Here is a 16,312-nt window from a genome sequence, read left to right as displayed (position 1 = left end):
TGTGAGTGATGTTTGTGTGCGTTATGGTTTGGATCGTCCATGAGGGTTTCGAGACGAGACATCTGAACCTCTCGGCGCCTAATGCTCATCTCATTATTAACATCGACGAGCAATTTGGGAACAATTTTGTAATCCCTTCTTGGAGAGGTCCTTCAACGTCCTACCCAAGTAAGTGCAGGTCTCAGGAGAATACTCATTGGCAGGACCTCCGAGGACAACGGAGGACAGACTACCACTAGGCGATTACCGATAAATGTTACCCGAACAGTGACCCGACACTCTGGGCGATTACAAATAAATGGCAGCCCGAACGGGGACAAGAATCGATTACACATTCTGAAAGTTACAATTGTTTTTATACCTGGTTACGAAAAACATCATCAGTACATTTGAGTAAGTAGTGCTGGGTGAACGCAACATACAGGATAGATGAGCGTAATTTTGTATAGATGAGTCTATTTTTTTTTTTTTAAAAAAAAGAAAAGCTATGGCCATATAGCGAAAACATTCTGATTAGCTTGTGAAAAACGCCGTGGAAGTCAACACCTTAAAAAACGTTCGTACATTTGCAGGCTAGTTTGACATCACCATTATCGTTCGGCTGCATCGAGCAATTACTAAGGTGAAAGAACTGGTCCCATGACTAAGATATACATCTTCAGAGTGCAAATGTCTATGTGAAAGGAATATCTGGAAGCACTTCTGCACCGCATTATACCTTCTCATAAATATTTAACTGTTACGACAATAATAAATAGTGAAGACTATGGTGGGATAGTGATTAACTTTCAGAAAAATTTACAAAACCACTTATCCACCAGCAGAAGGCATAGTTTGCTCTTATACTGGTTTGTGATAGCAGTCGTATGTCGTGGATTTCTCCGTTTGGGCGAAAACATGATTACGAATTGTTAAAGTGACCAGTTTTAGATATACATCACGATTTTCAACAAACATTTTCTAATGGTCAACAGAGATTATGTGTTCACGTTGAACGACAATGCGTACTTACATATACAGGGAGGCCCAAAAGTAGATATACCGTCGTATATCTGTTGTAATTTGTTGTTTCTTTTTTCTTTGAGATATGTCGAGTCCTTGTAGTACTGCCATAACCTTTTCTTAACCTTTTTTCCCTTCTTTTCAGATATGTTGATTCCTTGAATGATGGCCGGTAACTTAAATGAAGAGCAAAGAACGTGGATTGCTAAAACCTACTGGAGAAATGGATATGCTGTGCACGTTCTTGCATTCTGGAGACACGAATTTGACACTCTTGTAACTGCCACATCATGGTCAATTTTGAAGATACCGGTGTTTAACGCACTAAAATCTAGACATCCTAAAATTGCAATAACAGAGGATAATAAAATGAAATGGATATATATCAACATAAAAATAATATCAACGCGGCGAGTGTTCCTGGACCATTCTATATCAAGGAACTCGTTACAATGCTTATAGATTGAAGTGTGCGATTGAGAATTGTGATTAAAATTAAAATTGCCTTTGTATACCTACTTCTGGGCCTCCGTGTATTAATTAGAAGACGGTATAGTGTTACTAACAGATACAGCATAACACCTTTCTTACTTCGTTTTCTCGTCATATCTACCCCACTGATTGCCACCTCTTTGGTACTCATTGTTTACTTCTCTGTATGAAAAAATACATGTTAAAGGATATGCAGCGTGAGATTGATGACTTTTCTTCATCACACACTCCATACTTTTAACTAACTAGTAAACCATACATTCTCTATGGCCTATCGAACCAGAAGGTTCAATCATAAAAGATATTCATTGACTTCTGTCTTTAACCAACTGGATACAGTTTCTACTTTGGGTTCCTACTTCTGCGACATCCTGATAAGGAGGTCTCTACACGCAAACCTAGATCTTACTAATGGTCGTTTTCCTATTGGTTTTCTAGTTAAAACTTTGAAGCCGTTCCTAGTTTCTTCACTTCTGGCTACGAGATTTGCTCAACTGAACCTTCTAGAGTTGATGACTGTAATAATGTTTGCGAAACGGTATAAACTAACGTGTTCTTCGTTATGAACTATCCACAGTTTCCATTATCGTTCCTCTTGGGCCCGAACGTACTGTACGTCTCCGGATATTATTCTCAAATAGTTCCAGTGTACATTCTTCACTCAGAGTAAGCGTGCATGTTTCGCAAACATTATGTTATGAAGGAAATGATTGTAATTTTATATAATTTAAGCACCAAATTCGTCGACAGAATTCACGACAAAAAGCTTTGAACTGAATAAGAAAATGAATTTCCCTGAATCACGTCGTCATTTAATTTCTTCTGTCATCATTAGATTCACTTAGAGATGGTAAAAGGCGTTTTCGCTGCAGTGCTAGACTACTAGGTTTATTCAGTATATTAGGATTTATCCTTTTATTTGAACGTGAAATATGTTCATTAGACATTTCAGTCTTACCAACCAAATATATTAATAAATATTAATAAAACACTTGTCTCTGCATCAAACATTTAAATAGTGCTTATCCAGAATACACCAAACTTTTTACTTTCTAATAAAGATTTAAAATTTGTGTGCATGGAATAATTAAGTTATAAAGCCATCTGTGGTTTTATTGTTTATACAAAATTTATGTAAGGCATTTTTATGTAGTTTTAAAATTATAAGAATTGAAAATTTGCGTGGTAACTAATGTACAGACATGAACTAAATAAATATTAAGCTTTCCAGGTCCTAATAATATACAGGACGTTTCAAAACAACAACGACAACGTTTGGGAGGTGATTCCTGACACCAAGATAAGACGAAAAGTAGAGTCCAACTTGGGTGCACAAATGCTTCGTTTCGGAGTTATAGTCTGCCGAAAACATGAAAAAATGAACTTTTAAAGTTCATAGCTCCAAAGGTATGGGACCTACCGTACTCCGGTTAAAACTTAGCTTAGGAACTAATATGTGCATTATCCAAAAATACATGTTTCAGAATGCTAATTACTCAAATAAAATTTTTTATAGAAGTAGTTTGACTTTGGGCATATAATTTGAACTAATCACCAACTACCTCTATAAAATTGTTGCGGAAGGACCACATAATTCTGAATCATTTATATTTCATTAGGGCACACGCTACTTCCTAAATAAAGTCTTGACCCGACTATGGTAGGTCACATACTATTGAAGCTATGGACCTTTTTAGTTTATTTTCATGTTTTTGGTAGAATATAACTCAGAAAGGAAGCATTTGTGCACCAAGGTGATTCTATACTTTTTGTCTTATTTTGGTGTCAGGTACCACCTCTCAAACGTTGTCGGTGTTGTTTTGAAACATCCTGTATATTTTGAATATATTGCCAATACTTGCTTTATTGCTTAAGAAAATGTTTTGTCTATTGAAGAGATCGCTTTAAGTTTTAAAACATACTATTCTTGTAAGTATAATATAGTGTAGCTATAGTATATCTTAGTTTATGAACTTCTCATGAAAATAGGTGACCCTTAAAGCTAGATTCTACAAACAAAACTCACAAACAAAAAATAAAAATAGGATTTACATTACTCGTCATGGAGATATGGAATATAGAGAACACTGTATAATAATTATTTATCCATTAAATATTGTACTTTAGATTTTGTACTTATACTTAAGTATTGTATTTTCTTGGTGTATTCCCAGAAACCTATGTAAACATTGGTAATCTACCGGTAAATTTGTGTGCTTTGAAAATTGTGAATGCTGAAAATTCGACAATTCTTTCCTTAACTGCTACAAGCTTTTCTGCAGAACAAATTAAAGATAAGCAACAAAACATCAAATATCTTCTGCTAGGTTGTCACTTAAAAGCACGAATGCTAGCAGGTCGCTGCAGTGCTGTCACGAAGGGACCATATATTATTTACAGTTTTCTGTAGTTACAATCACTAACAGATATTCGCCAGTTTATCACATGAGAACAATTACTTTAATATCGTTATGTTATGTTGGCTTAAGACAAATAATTTAAAAATATTAATACCATACACACATTGTTCTTGTAATGAGTCATAATAATATCCTTTTGTTCTCTTATATTGCTGAAGGTGTATTATGTATGCGTTATTTGCATTTTATTTTTTGATGAATTATCACATTTTGCCAATTCATTTTCAAACAGTGTTTTAAATATGCTATGTCTATTCCTTGTTAACAGTATGTCTTGAAATTAAGAGATGTCCTAAATATACTAAACTAATCTCCTCATGTTATTATTATTCCTTAATTCTAGATAAGAGTTTGGTTCGGCTTAGTTACTTAACTTCATCTAACATTTACTTGCTTAGTTACATAACTTAACAATTCATTTTCCAAAGGAACGAAACCTCATTTTGCTCATGCAAATGCTTGTATTAATTACTCATTTAAGTTTTAAAGCTACCGCTATGAGAAGTAAATATATGTGAACAATTTACTTTATTTAAAATAACTTCCTTGAAGGGAAGACAGGAAGCATAACTACCTCGAGATAATATCTTGTGAAATTGAAATATCAACTGCAGTGGAGCAGCGTGTTATCATATGAAGAAAATATCTTAGTACTGCAAAGAATCCAATTCTTCACCTAATGTAGAGTTCAAGCTCAATTAATTCTTCCTTAATTATAAGATGAATTATGTGAGTTTATTGTGTTTAAGTTACTGTGCTACTATTGTAATATAAATAGTTATTCGAATACACTACAAAACTTCTATTGCAGCATCCATACCGATCTAAATGCTAGATTTTATTTTTTTGGTAATATCGGTGTGGATTTCCAATGACTATTAAAACTTTCAGAAAAGCACGTTTATTTTAACCGTAATGCTGTAAAGGGCACATGCTTTTGAAAAGAAATAACACATCTATTAAAGTTGAACAGAAATAATAAAGTAAAATGATATTGCACAATTTTGCACCATTTACTATCGTGTCTGCAATGCGATAGAGTTGCACGGTTCTTGCAATCCTCCCATCTAAGCCTAAATTAATTAGTCGAAAATAAATAATTTAAAATATGAAAAATGCCTATAATTAATTTTCAGTGCCTCTCTGCTATTGTTTGAAAAGTCTTATTCATTAGCCTAGTGACCAGAAGGCGTTTTTTGAACACTCTTGAAATCGTATTTATCGTTCATTTACCTGTTCATTTCATAATTAACATTTATGTCTGTTAATCGCTTTGAACCTAATTGTAGGACGCGTGACCTAAAATAATAAAAATAATATTACACAAAGTATTATCTTAATTGACAAATAGTTATTTGTTCTTAAAATATCATAGTGACTAGTCATACCTGGATTCGGAGGTGGTGGAGGAGGTGCTTGACCTGTTTAAGGTTAAAAAATGCCGTATCAATTCCATATATCAATTATCAGGTAAGTAATTCTAACTTATATTATTAACTTTAATATCAATTTCATAGAACTAGAGAAAAAAGATCTATATTTGTTGTGTCCCTGAACCGTTTTTCTTAACTTCAAGAATAGTAAAGGAATATACTTATAGAAATTCTACAATACTGACAATATATGCAGTAATACCCATTAAGATATTTTACAAGTGCTGGACAGATGGAAATTTGTTGCTGGAAAAGTTAAAAATGTTTGGGGTAAATTTTAATGACACTTAAGAACAAATCTTGCTATTTGTCAGTTTACCGTTTATACTGTACCATCTATTTATCCTCAGGTTACCATTTATCATCTATTTCTCAGTTTACCGTTTCCATAGTTCTGTAGTGTTATATATTAGAAAGCTAGCTTCTTTTGTTTGGAAAATGCTTACATTGCGAGGGTTAACCTCCATGATTGTGTATCTGTCAACTACACTGGTCTCAAACCCCAATTATGATTTAATGATCATGTTAACTACATATTAAATACCTGAGAAACTCGTTATTATATAATGTGACAAAACAAGAAATATCATTCCAGCTTAACGTGTCATAAGATTTCAATACAAGAATGTAAAATCGTTTTCCAATTATATCATTGTCTTATGTTAATGTTTATATGTATACTATTTTTCTGAAGTGTTTCACTCATATTCTTTATTAAATATTTATGATTATTTTTGTCTCAATTCAAAATTTAAACAAAAATCGTTTCATTGTTACTTTTTTTTAAATACATTATCTGGCTCCGTTTGCATATTTCCTATTAAAAAGTAATAAATTTTTAATACCGTACTACAAACATTTCAGATATAAATGTACTGTTACTATCAGCTAATTCCATAAGTAACGAAGTATTCAATGACCGTTGCAGTAATGCCATCTGACAAGAGAAATATTTAAAGAGACAGCAAGTACCGCATTTGTGTCAAGTGAGATACTCTACTGTTCAATAGTGTTTAAAAAAACGGTCTTCTATACATTTTGGAAATGCGGCATATGTTTGGCGATGGTAGTATAGAAGAGTCACACGACCTGTTATGACTTACGAACTTCACCAGGTATATTCTGTCAGAGCATCGGCCCAAACCTTCAATATTGTATGTGACCAGAGAGGTGTGAATGGGCGGATGATCCAGATATGTGTGCTGACATTTCGGTGTAGGACACCATCCTCACTCACACACAACGTAACGGAAGACGTCTGTAGCTTGTACAACTATGTCCTCCGAGTAGCAGGGGAGGTAGATCCTATGGAAACTGTTGAAGTATTATCCGGTGAGTTCCATGTAATCACATCCGATATTTCATTATAATTTGCATACCTTGAGTTCGTTTTAAAGCTCAACAGGTAAACACCCCGTGCTTTAACATATCAACATCAGCAGCAGTGAGTGGATATTTGCTGTTTCCCACTCACCTATCACAGACGTGAGTCACTCTTTGACAGAAAAATCATAAACAATGAAAAGTGTGTATTTTTTCATAGTACAGTGTTAACCAAAACAGTATCTCTACTCCTGCAAAGTGATTTTGAGAGTTTTGTGAGATATTTGTGAAATATTCTATTTCGAGCTCTTACAACATGATATTCTAATCAACGCTATTGCCTACTGTCAATAGCTTAAATGCCTACGAAATGCATTGTTTGATAAATGGCCTGTTATGGATTATTCTAAGCATGTACTCATATACTACGCTGATAACGCACAGATACACCAACAAGAACGACATGTCTTAAGATAGAGGAATTGGTGAGAGAGAAACCTCCACGAAATTTTCCGCCAACACACTTATGACATTTTTGCAACCTCCAAACACACATTTATGGAAATTACGTCAAGTTTAGGATGATGTACGATGAAAACTAAGACAGTTGTTTGTCTTCAAAGACACCGGATTCTTTCAGAAGGGGATTCTACTAGTTGTATGGTCCGATTCTTTCATTTAGTAGTAACAGTAATTAAATTTTTATAGTTTTTTCTTGTTGTTTCGTTTTTGAAAATTTTCCCCTTTTTGGTTCCTTTTCCTTCCCCATCCTTTCTCTCCCAAATTTTCCTTTTTTTCTTTTTTTCACATATGGAAATAAAGAAAAAACAAAACTGCCAAAGTAATCATTCTCAATAATGATATCTCGTCGGGTTTCGAATGCTCTAGGTAACCGACTAAGAGTAACGCGACTGAGCGAATGTAAAAAAAAAAAAAAAAAAAAAAAACTAACCAAACAATCTGCAAACATGGAACATTTTACTACGATTATTTATCGCTAATTAAGGCATTTTTCTCGGTTCAAAAATGTATATTAATGAATTTTAACCTAAAGTTAAATTATAATTTTAATACTACTGTCTTAAGTGTTTTATTTATTTGAAAATAAATATATTTACACTAAAAATTTATTATAATGAGGTTACTCACGCTTCTTAACTGAATGTGTTTTAAGGCCTTCCAAATCGGATATATTGCCATTCATTGCTTGCTTGAATTCATCTGAAAAATCAAAATAATTTCAGAGGTAAATATTTCGTTTCGAAGTAACATCAATAATGGATACTTCTATGTTTCTTTAAGGAAACAAAAATACTTGTTCTTTCAAAGAAGATTTTAATTGTCTTTTGATTATAAATTCCCAGCTACAAATGTCTAATTTTCAGTCTATTCTAGTCGAATTACAGACAGTTTAAAACATATACACAATCGTTAATTTACTACACTACAAAGCATGAAGAAATTGGCGATGTGAATATTTCACAACTGCTCAAAATTCACTCATTCTATTCCAATAAGAACAATAGAATGAGTGATGAATATTATTGCAGAAAAAAACATTGAAGTAGAGGTGACCATATATAATAGAGGAAGTTATTTTGAAAATATAGTAAACAAATACAGCATACGAAAAATTTCTATACAAAATGGTGTAATCACATTAAATGAAGTATTAGACTAGCACCGAAAACATATTTCAAAATAGATAGTTGTATAAAAAAGAACGTGGAGGGACTTTCGTTTAGTATTGAAATGATATTGTGTATTATTATCGTTGTAGAAACAACGCCAAAAAATGTTGATTAAAAGCAAACCAAAATCTGCCTAAAAATAACTTTGGTTTCAGGTGACACTAATCCTTTGTCTTTCTAGAATACTTTGTAGCAAACGATCAGAAAATGTCATTAATGTGTAGGCTAATGCATAGAAACATAGTTTATAGCTTTATTAATATTCAAAAATAATGTTATAAAAAGTGATATAACATAAATATTGACCTCAACAAAGTTAGGTAAAAGTAAAGAAACAATTGATTTGTGTTGGTAGCTTTCGACTAAATGCAAATTGTTAGTAAAATTTGACCTTTTCCAAACAGTTATGCCACTATGTCTTCTTGAATCGTGCTCACAGTGGTATCTTTCTGATAGAATTTAGAATTCACAACTTTAGAGGGAATACAATTTCAATTTTTAATTACACAGGTTCCGGTTTTCATTTAAGTGGAGTCATTTGTGTGAAAAGTTAAAAATCACTCTAAATATAACGTTGTTCACTTTCAGCTTTCATTTTTATTTTTATTGAATTGAATTACTGTTCTTGAACATAAGTGATCTGATAATATGTTTTACTTTTAGAAGACATTACAATGGGTGAAAAATTATATAATTTATGTAAAATATATGAGAAAAAGCTCCAATGTGTTAATGCTGACAATTCTTTATGCTCCTCCAATGCTGTCTTTTCTCTATAATTCTTGTGAACACGTAATCTTACCAGAAATTGAAACATCTCGTATGGACGCCGAAGTGAACCACCTCGAACGGTTGTTCTATGTTGTTTTTGTTTAAAGCAAAGTTAAATTTTGTGAAACGTTCACTTTAAATAAGCACTTTACCTTCTCCTGTTTTTGCTTTACTTGGTATTATTCACTTTTCGCCTTCACTTGATATCCTTGCAGTCTAATTTTCTACTATGCACATATTCCCAGAAGGACATGAATTGATACTCTTTATGATAGTTCCAAGTAAATAGTGCTGCTAACCAACTTGAAAATACATTTTTCAAATATCGAGACGTCGGGAAATTATGAATATCGATAGTATATGATAAATGAAAACTTACAATATCACACATGTGTTCTAGTGTTGCAGATTAAGCAAGCTGCGGTATCATAAATCTTCACATTTTGGTCTCGTCTATATCAGTTATTACGCAAGTGAAACTGCATATTCTATACAAATCTAGGTTATGTGAATGTAACATATGCTAATCATGATATGATGTATTAGGAATGGCGGATACAAAATTACAAGTGGTTCAATAATATATTTTTCTCAAGAGTGTATATTTCCACAAATTGCTTAGATACGTTTCTCATTCGATTGCATATATGACTTTTATTTCGTGTCAAGATATTAATGCTCTTTAATTCAATTCAATACCTTAAACTTTTCTGGAGATATGGTAAATTACCACAAGTGTTGCAAGAACGATTATAAGTACGTTATTACGAGACCTTGTTGTGAGTACACCTGCAAAATATATTATTATTGTAATGTTATAGATATAAAGTAAATAAACATAAACGTTTCTAAGGTTTCTGAACAAGTTTTCTATGTCTACGAAAATGCCTGAGAGAATTGGAGTAAACATGATTATGATGTTTCAGTCTCCTGAAAGGAATCTACGGAAATGGATAAAAGACTTACCCAAATATTATTTACAGGAAGACGTCTTTCAAGACAGAAAAATTTTGAACTCTTTGCAACTTCAATTTTACTTGTTGCAAATACGTCATCCGATGAATGTACTATGTTGGAAAGTTACATAACTGAAATAATTTGGTTTCCAAGCTATATTTTTATAAGCAAATTCTTTAAACGGTCGAAAACAATTACACAATATCAAAGTTGGAATTTCAGGTTAATCTATTAAACAGTGCAGCGCGAAATAAGTGAAATATTCTGGGTAAGTTAGTACCTGAAGTATTAAATACAAGTTCATGTTCCTCTACGGCTGGGCACACTGAAAAGAAGAAACAAAAGATTCTTTTAAGAAAAGGTAGAATTTGTGCATGGCAGAAACGTAGAATAGAAGTTAATCATCGCTTGATATGCCGCACTATTTACTTACTTTCTCAAGTAACAAATAAGTATTAACAAAGATTAATTAGAGTTGACTCTTAATATGTATAAATTCACTTCAGAAGGAATCCAGTTCGAATCATAGTTCAAGCATATATATACATATATATATATATATATATATATATATATATATATATATATATATATATATATATATATATATATATGTTAAAACTCGACAAAGGGTAGCGGTGACTCAGTGATAGAGCGTTCAGCTTACGTGCATGGGGCACTTGATTCGATCCCAGCTCGCACCAAATAAGCTTTGTGGTAGACAAACACCGCGTGCGTGAGTTTTCTCGGGGTTCTCCCGTTTCCTATCAGCTTCTTTATTCCGACTACTTTATTCATTTTCTATTATCACCGTCCCATTTATCCTAACTGATACAATCGTGGGGTGTAAAACTGAAAGACTTCATTTCATTTTCTTGAACTCGAGATATTATAAAGAAAATATATTACCAATATATATTTAATGCTAATAATGTTTAAAAACCTATGTCATCTTTACTTATTAGTCCATTCACTTACTAATTATTCCTTGAGATTAACAAATATTTCAATAGCTTGTTTATAGTTATTTATTATCCAACTTATTTGAATATGAATTCATTTTTAAAAATAAACAAGCATTATGGGCACCTTCCTATTGCTAGCAATGGATTACTTCTACTGAATATAATTAAATTTAATTTTCAGAAAACAACAAATATTTTAAATAAATTTGAAGAGAAAATCAGAAAAATCCCTATGAGTAATACTTCCGAAAAGTTCAACTGAAAGGGAAGATTAATAAGAGTAAGAAACTTGGTTAAAAGTGGGTCAGGCTTTAAACATCACTAAATATAATAATTAGATCTCATAAGGACACTTCGTCTTAAACGGTGCATACTAAATCGATCGGAATATTACCAACACCAATGGTTCTTGTTTCCCTGATTTTTATTGTTCTACTTCCTGATAAAACATGTTCAAAAATTTTAATGAAAGTTGGCGAAAATTAAGTTAATCAGATTTCTGGCTTTCGACATGAACACTTGTTATCACTTACGCTAATTCCTTACAATCAAGGAATAGTGTTGAGTTATAATTCTAATTTAAAGGTGAATTTTTTGTTAATTTTTTGAAACATAAATAGAAATAATTACGATTAACTTCAAATTTTCAGATTCTTGTAAAATGAAGCTACAACATGTTGGGAAATTGTATTAGTTACTCGAGATATTAGCACTTCATACAGTATATTAATTTTGTCATTATATGAGTACGAAAATGTACTTGAATAATGTTCAACGGTAGCTAATTCATTTATTAGGCGACTAATGTTTATATAACTGCATTTTAGTATATCGACGATAATTCTCACATTTGTCTTGTAGACAATATCCTTGATATGCCCCCATGGAAACCATTCACTTGGAGCTATACCACAGAACCTACCAACGTGTTCGTGTAATCTAAATTTAAAAATATGCTAAAATATAGATATTTATTTGTCCGGTGGTCCTCAAGGTCATTCAATCAAACCTACTAGTTACACCATTAATCACAGTAGCAAACTAGGGCAGCGCTGTCGAACGTTTACGGTTACCAGAAAGTTTACACATAATAAAAACCTTTTCAGTTCTCATACAACTAGAAAAATAATTAGTATAAAATGTTTGTATACATACTACAAGCTTTTTCCTCAATGCTTCTTTTCGTGTTATAGATAAAAACGAAATGGATCTCAAGGTACGATGCAAGTGAACGAAATTGTATGAGCTACATCATATAAACCTATTAAGTAACTTTCACACATAAGCACTGTATGTACTTACTTACATAATCGTTGTAATTTGAAGGACCATTAGAGGTTATCACTTCATTGAATATATTTTCATATTTATCTTCTGAAACATCATTGATGGGTAATAGCACCACTCTTTTCTGAAACAAACGCATATGTATCGGTATTAGGTGACACCTATCTTAAAGGATTTTTATACCTATCCAAAGCTCTTATAAACCATTCTTCAACATCTACTACTGAATATCTCATTCGTAAAAGGCGGATATTAATACCAGAACAATAGGAAATTAAATTTTACAGAAAACATTGTATCCTGCCAAAATATTTGTATTGAAAAGTATTTATAGGTATACGTATTGTTTGAAAAATAACTCAAGAGAAAATATAGAGATATTCCAAGCTATTTGTCTTGAATACTGTTCTTGAAAATCCATGTAACCAAATTGAAAAGACCTAAAGTAGCTAACAACTTCTTCCAACATTTTACTATATGCTCAGTTTAATGTCAAATTGCATCCTTTCCTCCCTTAATAAATTTCCCTTTCCTTAAATGAAGGGATGGTTGTGTTTATTTTCCTAGAAATGGTCTAAATTGTAAACTAAAATTCTTAATAGAAATAATTTCTTTCTTTTTCCTTGTTTTTTTCTTCCATTTATGTTCTTTTGTTAACGTAATTACTTGATATATTTAAGTTGAAACAGAATCAACAGGCTCAGGTATTTTTAACCAAGGGCACGTCATTTTTAAAAGTAAATTGTATACAAAAATGTACAGAAACAGACAGGTTAATAATATCAAATAATTTGGTTCTTTTGTACGTTGTGTTTCTGCAAATTGAAATATCCAAGTAACATATTTCACATTGAAATTCCGAAGATGAAGACTATAACATTTGATGATTGTTCAGAGAGATATTATTTAATAGAGAGGATGCAGAGAAGGTGGTAGTGGTACAAAGTATGAAAAGCCTGAAAATTTCTTTGCGCTGCACATAAGTTACATTGTAGCACAATGTCTAGAATATACGGCTGCTGACCATTGTTGAACGGTTTTGCACAGATTTCTAAAGCCTTTCCTGGTATTTATCACCATAACGAGTAAAGGTTGTGATTTCAAACCGAGGGAAAAGAACGCGATGGATTATCTCTACTTTACATTACCACTAGCATAAATATATTCTTCGGGTAAATCGTCGTTTTGAACACTATTCTGAAACTTGATAACGACCCCGCTATTGTTCTGACCTATTAAAATCGACAAAGTACACAAGGTGCTACAGAGATTACCAGACTGTTTTTTTACGGTTTGCAACGAATGTGTTTGTGAGACAGCGGTTTAATTACGTAGTGGTTAGACTACGTAACAAGAGTGTAAGTTGGCGTTAGTGCAGTCGCTGTAGTTTAGAAGACGAAAAGTTTGATTGACACCACTGTTATTAGTCGGTATCAAGGTATGAATTGAGTTTGAAGGACGAACAACTGTTAGTATTTATAAGTGTACACGTTTGCAACAGACACAAAAATGATTTGAAAGCTCATAGTGATGCAGATGTAAGCCAAACAAAAGTTTTTGAGTAGCACAATTGGTTTGGAGAGTTTAGAGAGTCAGTGGACTTGGAAGAGAGACATGGTCGGCCCACTACAACCCGAATCCATGACAAAATGCTGCAGTAAACATGGTTACAGGAGATTGAAAAGTAACGCATGACTTAATTGCTGATAATTTCAATATACCAAAGACTGTGGTTACATGAATTTTAACACTTGAGAAAACGGGAATTGTGTTCACGATTTCTTCCACAGTTCCAGCCCAAAACAGAAATAAACCATACATTTGCATAATTACGTTACTTAACAGAACTCTCTCTGCACAATTAATTGTTCCCGAAATTAAATCGGAAACTGCAGCTTGAAAAATCAATACAACAAGAAGATTGAAAATACTGGGAATGAATAGCTGAGCATGATTCCTGCAGAAAGATTTTTAAGGACATGGAAAATTTGAAACTACCTTTTTGGTACTTTATTTACTGCAAATGGAGGCTATTTTGAATAAGCACATTATAAAATCTTGTCCTTTAAGACTTCTTGTCTTTCTCGGTCCGTGAACTTACGTAGAGATACTTTTATTTTTATATCAGAACTGAAACTGAGAATTATGAAGCACTTTCTTATTAGAAAATTTGAGCAAACTGTGCACTTCTGGACGACTGTCTTTATTGACAAATGTCACAATGTCACCGATCAATTCTTGTTACTCCGTGAATATCAGTTTTCTTTATATAACATTTGGTAGAATTGTCGAACGATACCTCTATAATATATATATATATATATATATGTATATATATATATATATATATATATATATATATATATATATATATATATATATATATATATATATACATACAATTACATGAATATTCTTTTTCAAGTATACGATCGCATGGTATTCCTAAGGTGTTGATCTTAGCAAGTTATTCGGTGGATGTTTGCTTCACTTCTCTTTGTTCTGAATCCAGCATGAAATTTCACAATCAATGTTTGTATTGTGCCTTCATTCAGTGTTTATAGTATTTGCGGCTATATATAGAAAACATACCAGTTTTAACTTATAAATGAGACTCACAAGCTATTCTGGATTCTTGTAGAGTGCAATTTTATATGATAATGTAGAAAACAGTGATTTCTCGTTTACTGAACACGCTAGACTGTCTTTTCAATATCTATACCGAGGTTAAAGTAATACTTTGAGTGACCTTGGACAATTCCTTCTCGAGTTGCACTAGGTTTTTTTTTTTACAATTTCTCAAATATAACATTTTATTAGCACTAACTTAATGCATATAGTATAATTTTTACTTAGTCATTTTATGATACATATAATTATTAATGAAAATTGATTAGTTGTATATTTGTTTTACTCTGCTTTTGTGTTTTCAAGAAATTACTAACATATTACATTATTTCAACACTTCTCTGAACGCAAGAATCAAAGTTTAGCAGACCAATCTTTATATGTCTCGAGGGATGTGACACTTTCACAGCTTATATACACTAAAATAAAAGAGATACGTTGTTATTATTTGTTACACTGACTGTAATGTAGCTAATATGTTGTGTATATTTATACAGATTTGAGTAATAAATCACGTGGATGAAACATTAGGCCTTTTACTTGCGGATGATACAGTATTGGAATACTGCTGCCACTATCTGTATAAAAGTAATTTAATGTTTCCTTCGGATTATTGACCGAATGTTGAGATGGTATATTTAATATCAGGATCTGGCATGCAACATGTTTCCCTCACTTTTTTATCGAACTATTTTATGAATAGCTAATGTATTAAAGGGACTCCTGAAACCATAATAATAAATAAAATAATACAGACCGTAATGAGAGTAAGTGAAAATAAGAAAACTGCATGTCTCAGGGACATCATACGTGACTACAATAAATGTCTTGTTGGTGATTGAAGTTTTCAAAGTTATTTGGAGTAAAAGTGTGTCGGAATGTGCTTTTGTGTTATATTTTTAAATGCTTTCAGTGAGAGTGAATATACATTTTCAACGAAAGAAAGAAAGTAAATATTTAGTACTTAATTCACAAAACAATGGTATATTGAATAAATATTGTGCTTGTATTTATCAATAATTCGATCAGTTTGTATGCCGTTTTATATATAATCTGTAGAGGTTATGCTACTACAAAAAGAAAGTTTTCTTTAGAATCATCATATTATAATAATGTACACTCATGTCCAAAATTATTGTCGCATATCTATAACTGTCTTCTTGTAAGAATATAATTTGATAATGAGTTTGCAGGATACTTTTAATACTGATACTATGTGTACAATCAGGAAATGTATATTTGTGATTAATTTCATAGGAAAAGAATTATAAATACGAAAATTAGAATGAGTAAATCATAATGTTGCTATATGGACAGGAAAGTTTTATTTTTGTTTTATTGTT

At 32.0% G+C, this 16,312-nt stretch overlaps 1 protein-coding gene and 1 long non-coding RNA gene across 3 annotated transcripts in view; one reads left to right on the top strand and one right to left on the bottom strand.

Annotated features, from left to right (window-relative positions):
• Positions 1 to 1,861, top strand: part of LOC145683725 (uncharacterized) — a 32,252-nt gene extending 30,391 nt beyond the window's left edge. The window contains exon 3 of the long non-coding RNA XR_014131170.1: positions 1,148 to 1,861. This is a non-coding gene — a long non-coding RNA (uncharacterized LOC145683725). The remainder of the gene's footprint in view (positions 1 to 1,147) is intronic.
• LOC145683724 (uncharacterized) overlaps positions 1 to 15,883 on the bottom strand; it is a 154,835-nt gene extending 138,952 nt beyond the window's left edge. For both annotated transcript variants that reach the window (XM_081755195.1, XM_081755196.1), the window contains exons 1-5: positions 15,727 to 15,883; positions 12,357 to 12,465; positions 10,370 to 10,414; positions 7,820 to 7,891; positions 5,303 to 5,335 (exon numbers count right to left, since the gene is read on the bottom strand). In XM_081755195.1, the coding sequence (XP_081611321.1) occupies positions 5,303 to 5,335; positions 7,820 to 7,891; positions 10,370 to 10,414; positions 12,357 to 12,465; positions 15,727 to 15,777 (310 nt within the window). In that variant the 5' untranslated portion in view covers positions 15,778 to 15,883. The remainder of the gene's footprint in view (positions 1 to 5,302; positions 5,336 to 7,819; positions 7,892 to 10,369; positions 10,415 to 12,356; positions 12,466 to 15,726) is intronic.
• Between the last annotated feature and the right edge of the window lie 429 nt (positions 15,884 to 16,312).

Source organism: Thermobia domestica, chromosome 4, assembly GCF_964235325.1.
Source record: "Thermobia domestica chromosome 4, izTheDome1.hap1.1, whole genome shotgun sequence".
Taxonomy (NCBI): domain Eukaryota; kingdom Metazoa; phylum Arthropoda; class Insecta; order Zygentoma; family Lepismatidae; genus Thermobia; species Thermobia domestica.
The sequence above is the reverse complement of the archived record's forward strand: the minus strand, read 5'-3'. Positions and strand labels throughout refer to the sequence as shown.